Source organism: Littorina saxatilis, linkage group LG12 (assembly GCF_037325665.1).
Source record: "Littorina saxatilis isolate snail1 linkage group LG12, US_GU_Lsax_2.0, whole genome shotgun sequence".
Taxonomy (NCBI): domain Eukaryota; kingdom Metazoa; phylum Mollusca; class Gastropoda; order Littorinimorpha; family Littorinidae; genus Littorina; species Littorina saxatilis.
This window is the reverse complement of record NC_090256.1, coordinates 53,787,339-53,792,275: the sequence shown is the minus strand read 5'-3', so window position 1 is coordinate 53,792,275 and position 4,937 is coordinate 53,787,339. Positions and strand designations below refer to the sequence as shown.

The following is a 4,937-nucleotide window of genomic DNA, read 5'->3' as shown; positions in this document are numbered from 1 at the left end:
GTCTTTGTATTTACAGCGCTAAAATTCAAGGTTATTGTTGTTTCTGTTGCATGTTGCACGTAAAAAGGTCCCAGCTCTTCTTAGGCTATTATGTAAATGACATATCTATAGCAGCAGACAAGTTATGTACAGCGCCATCTTGGACATCCCACAATTCCTTGCGCGTCTATATACAGCAAAGCAGACAAACTACCGCAAAACGGACTACCAGGCGTCCCCGTAGTTTAACGTTCAGTTTTTAGTGGGGATGATTTTGGTTGATGAACTGGTGTAGTCATACGTTGGTTTTGAAGTCTTTGACTTTAGCACAATGTCCTTTGTGCCACTCTGCGTTGTGCTTAAATATTAGCTGATTTTGGGTTTTAGTTCCACTCAGTTGTGTAATACTTACAATAGTAAGAATTAAAAACAAAACAAAAAACAAAACAACCAAGAAAACCTTATTCCTTTGATCAACTTTTTCTTTTTCTCGAAGCTGTCTTTCTTCTGTGGTTTCAGTCAACTGTGACATTGCAATTTATAAAGTAATATCTATATGTGACCCGCTCTCACAAAATGATAGATACGTTGATTTTTAACATCCTGTTATATGGATATGCTAAGAAAATACAGAAATCCCTTTTTAAGATGATGTAAGTTACAAGTAAGTGGTAATTGATGACTTGGTTACATTAGTTTAAAGCTACAAACCAGCATGTCGGCCATTTTGAGAAAATCACTGTTGAAGTTGTCACACTGAAAACATATATTTTTCCTTAGCAACATAGGTAATACATGCTTCATAGCTTATGAACTTGTGTGAGAAATAGTACATAAGAGCATAGAAATGAGACCAGAAATAATTATTGTTTTTGCCGTTACAACCGTTATGATTGGGTTTCTATGAAAGACTTGGTGCACCAGATTCTGCAAATAATCAGTTTGACAATGTGGCCTTGTATGGCCTTTGTTAACAAGAAAGGGACGCTTCGCATCGATAGTAGGTATCAATCAAATAAATGTTAACACATTTGTTGGATGCTTTTGACTAAATGCAGGCAGTATAAGGTAAATGAGGTAAATGAGGTAAAAAAGTGAATTTCATCTCCGAAACAGTAAAAAAGTGAATTTCATCTCCGAAACAGTAAAAAAGTGAATTTCATCTCCGAAACAGTAAAAAAGTGAATTTCATCTCCGAAACAGTAAAAAAGTGAATTTCATCTCCGAAACAGTAAAAAAGTGAATTTCATCTCCGAAACAGTAAAAAAGTGAAATTCATCCAAATTGACCCTCGAGCTCACCACCTTATTCTGTTCGCTGAGCAGCTGGCCGTCAGCGACTTATCTATCATTTTGTGAGAACGGGTCACATGTGATCGACTCAAATGTTTTTCCACATTGTGATTTCAGCAACTTTGAAAGTGAATAAACTGCTTCCCGTGATCGACTCTAATGTTTCTCTACATTGTGGTTTCATTAACGTTGACAATGTAACTCATAATCCTCAGGGATCTTGTCAACCTGCTGCTGAAGTTTGCAGACGACACATCCCTGTCAGGTCTCATCCTGAAGAACGACGAATCGGCGTACAGACACGCAGTGGAGGAGCTGGTGCAGTGGTGCGACGACAACTTCCTGGAGCTCAACGTGAGCAAGACGAAGGAACTCATCATGGACTTCCGACGAACCAAGTCCGCCACCGACCCCATCATCATCAAGGGCGAACCAGTCGAGATGGTGGATACCTACAAGTATCTGGGCACCATCATCGACAACCAGCTCGACTGGTCGCCAAACGTGGACGCCGTGTGCAAGCGGGCAAACCAGAGGCTCTTCTTCCTGAGGAAGCTGCGGCAGTTCCACGTCGACCCACAGATCCTCCACCTCTTCTACCAGGCGACTATTCAGAGTGTCGTCTCCTTCAACCAGCTCTGCTACCACAGCAGTGCAAAGAAAGGCGACATGGAAAGGTTGGAGAAGATTGTGAAGAGAGCAGGCTCCATCATTGGCTCTGAGCTTCAGCCTCTCAGCACTCGATTCCCGAGTGTGGCGCTGAAGAAGCTGAGCATGATCCGCTCTGACGACCGCCACCCTCTGCACCAGGCGCTCGCATCGTGCGAGCCCACGCGTGAGTCATCACGCCGTTTGAGGTGCTGGCGGGCCAGGACGAACCGGATGAGGGACTCGTTCCTCCCGATGGCTGTACGACTCTACAACCAGTCCCTGTGAATGTGACAGTATGCTAGATAGACTTGAGTGCTGTAAAATTTGACTGTGAGGACTATGGGTGATGTGAACTGTGACTGCGGAAGGACAATGAGTGCTGTGAACTGTGACTTGGAGGACTATGGGTGATGTGTAGTAGGTGTGAGCGATGGTAGAGTAGAGGACGTGTGTTTGGCGGGGGGGGGGGGGGGGGGTAAGAGTGAAATGTTGACGTCTGTTTACTTTGTATGATGGGGGGGGGGGGGGGTTATGATGTAATGTAATGTATGATGATGTACTATGTGTTGATTGCGTATGTATGGGGGTTATGATGTAATGTATATGTATGATGATGTATTCTGTGTCGATTGTGAATGTATGGTGGGGTGGGGGGTATGATGTAATTTAATGTACGATGATATATTTGGTGTTTGATAGTGTATGATTGTTTGTTAGTTGTAATGTTTGTGCGTGTGTTATAATGCAATATGTTATGATGTAATGTGTGATGATGTATTCGGTGTTTGATAGTGGATGTATGCTTGTTAGTTGTAGATCTAGTACGATGTTTGAGGCTGTAATGTTTGTGCGGGTGTCATATGTAGCCGTACGAGGGTTCCAGTGTGTGAGTTGTGCATGGCCGGGCGCTAGAGTGCTGCATGAATGAGTAAGTGCATGTGGAGTTGTATGGCTGGGTGAATTGTGGGTTGCGTACGTCCGAGGGGCACATGTAGCCTGTGTGTCTGAAGTAGTGGGTATGTGTGCGTAAGGGTGTGTTGATATTGAACTTCAGTTGTTGCTTTGTAAATGTCTATGTATCAGTGTATTATGTCTTGCCACACACATGCCAAATTTCCTTGTATTGATGAGGACAATAAAATTTCTTGTATCTTCTTGTATCTTGTATCTTGTATAAACAATTTCCTCTAGTCGACTCAAATTCACAAATTCTCAAAGCTGTCATTCTTCTGTGGTTTAAGTCAACTTTGATTGTGTATTATTGATAAAGTGATTCCTATGTGAATTTGTCTCTATACATTGTGGTTTCAGCAACTTTGACAGTGTAATCAATAAACTGATTCCTCGATCAGCTCGACTCAAAGTTGACTCTACCGTGTGGTTTCAAACAACGTTGACAGTGATGTTCAGAAGCTGGTCCCTCTGATTGACTCAAAGCTTTCTCGACTTTGTGATTTCGGTCACATTTGAATTGTGTACATCATGAGCTTATGCCTTTTCTCGACTATGCCTGGTATTTAAAGTTTTCAATTGTCGTTTCAGTCGTCTCGGATTATGTCATTCATGTGATGCTTTCTTAGCTCGAATCTGCCTTGTATCGCAATCTTTCCATTGAGGTTTCAGTTAACTTTGACAATGTAATGTTCATAGCCTTCTTTTCTAAGAGTTTTCAGTTAATATAAAGGATGTAGTTCACACGCTGATACCTTTGCGCGATTCTGTATATGATTTTGCTTTTTTGTCATGTTTCTTCCGCGTAATAAAAATATTCGTCTGATCGATTCTAACTTTTGCTTTAAGCTTTCTTTTCTGTGTGATTTCAGTCGACTTTGACAGTGTCGTCCAGAAGCTGATTCCTCTGATCGACTCAAGGACCACGGAGACCGGGTGCCAGACAGCCTGTAAGGCAGCCGCCGCCTCGGTACTGACGCCTGTGGCTGTACCCCTCGCTGGTAAACTGTGCAAGCCTGCCTGCAAGGCGTAAGTCTTTCACCACTCCTTTAAAAACATACGATACCAATACGTGCAAAGCCTCGTGGTGTTTATTTTTGTAATTACAATGGTGGTTTTTTTTTTTTTTTGGGGGGGGGGGGGGGGGGCGGGGGGATATTTTCTCATGGAAGAGCACTGGTCTTGTACGACGCTTATTTCTCGAGACAGGTGTTACCTGACGAGAACATAATACGAAACAAACATCACGCACACAGTTCTGGTGCGTTCTGCAGCAGTGGCAAAGGTATTTCTTTGGTGAGAGCCAGCCAAAGTAGATCTGGGCAGTTCAGTTGAGGCAATTGGAAAGAAGACTGTATGACCTCGGCTTGGTTTAAATATCGTTAACAGATTCCTTTGATTAAGAATTGATCACTGGCAAAATAAAATGATATGTTGTTGTTGGGTTGCTTGCAGTGCCCTTGCTAAGTTGGAGCAAGCTGCCGGATAAGCTAACAACCTGACCAACCTCCCACGCGCAATGAAATCGTCCACAGGATACACAACCAGTGACGTACTTCTCGGCGGATACCTTTATGGTTAGAGAAAAAGTGTACGCAAAATTGAGTTACTTTACTCTATTCATTTGTGGGAAATAAAAGAAACATTAAATGTTCTGCTGGTGGTTTTAAAATTCAGAAGATAAATGAGTGAGTGAAGGGAGGAGGATAGTGGTGGTGGTGGCGGAGGTAGGGGGGGGAAGGTGGTGGTGGTGGTGATGGTGGTGGTGTGTGTGTGTGTGTGTGTGTGTGTGTGTGTGTGTGTGTGTGTGTGGTTTCTTTTTGCTGACTGAAAACTAAAGAGAATGATAAGGAGAAATCTAGTGACCTGAGAATAAAACCTCGTCCGGGCACATTCACTCATACTTAGACACAGACTACAGACACAAAAACGCACGCACACACACACACACACACACACACACACTCACACACACGACGCGCGCGCACACACACACTTACATACACATACATACACACATACACGGTTGTATATATAAAACATAAAGAATGTAGCACTGACATT

General features: G+C 42.9%; 1 protein-coding gene across 1 annotated transcript in view; it reads left to right on the top strand.

Annotated features, from left to right (window-relative positions):
- The window catches only part of LOC138982269 (conotoxin Cl14.12-like), a 5,692-nt gene extending 1,165 nt beyond the window's left edge, over positions 1-4,527 (top strand). The window contains exons 3-4 of the mRNA XM_070355512.1: positions 3,746-3,902; positions 4,329-4,527. Coding sequence (XP_070211613.1) covers positions 3,746-3,902; positions 4,329-4,362 — 191 coding nt within the window. The 3' untranslated portion in view covers positions 4,363-4,527. The remainder of the gene's footprint in view (positions 1-3,745; positions 3,903-4,328) is intronic.
- The last annotated feature ends 410 nt before the right edge of the window (positions 4,528-4,937 follow it).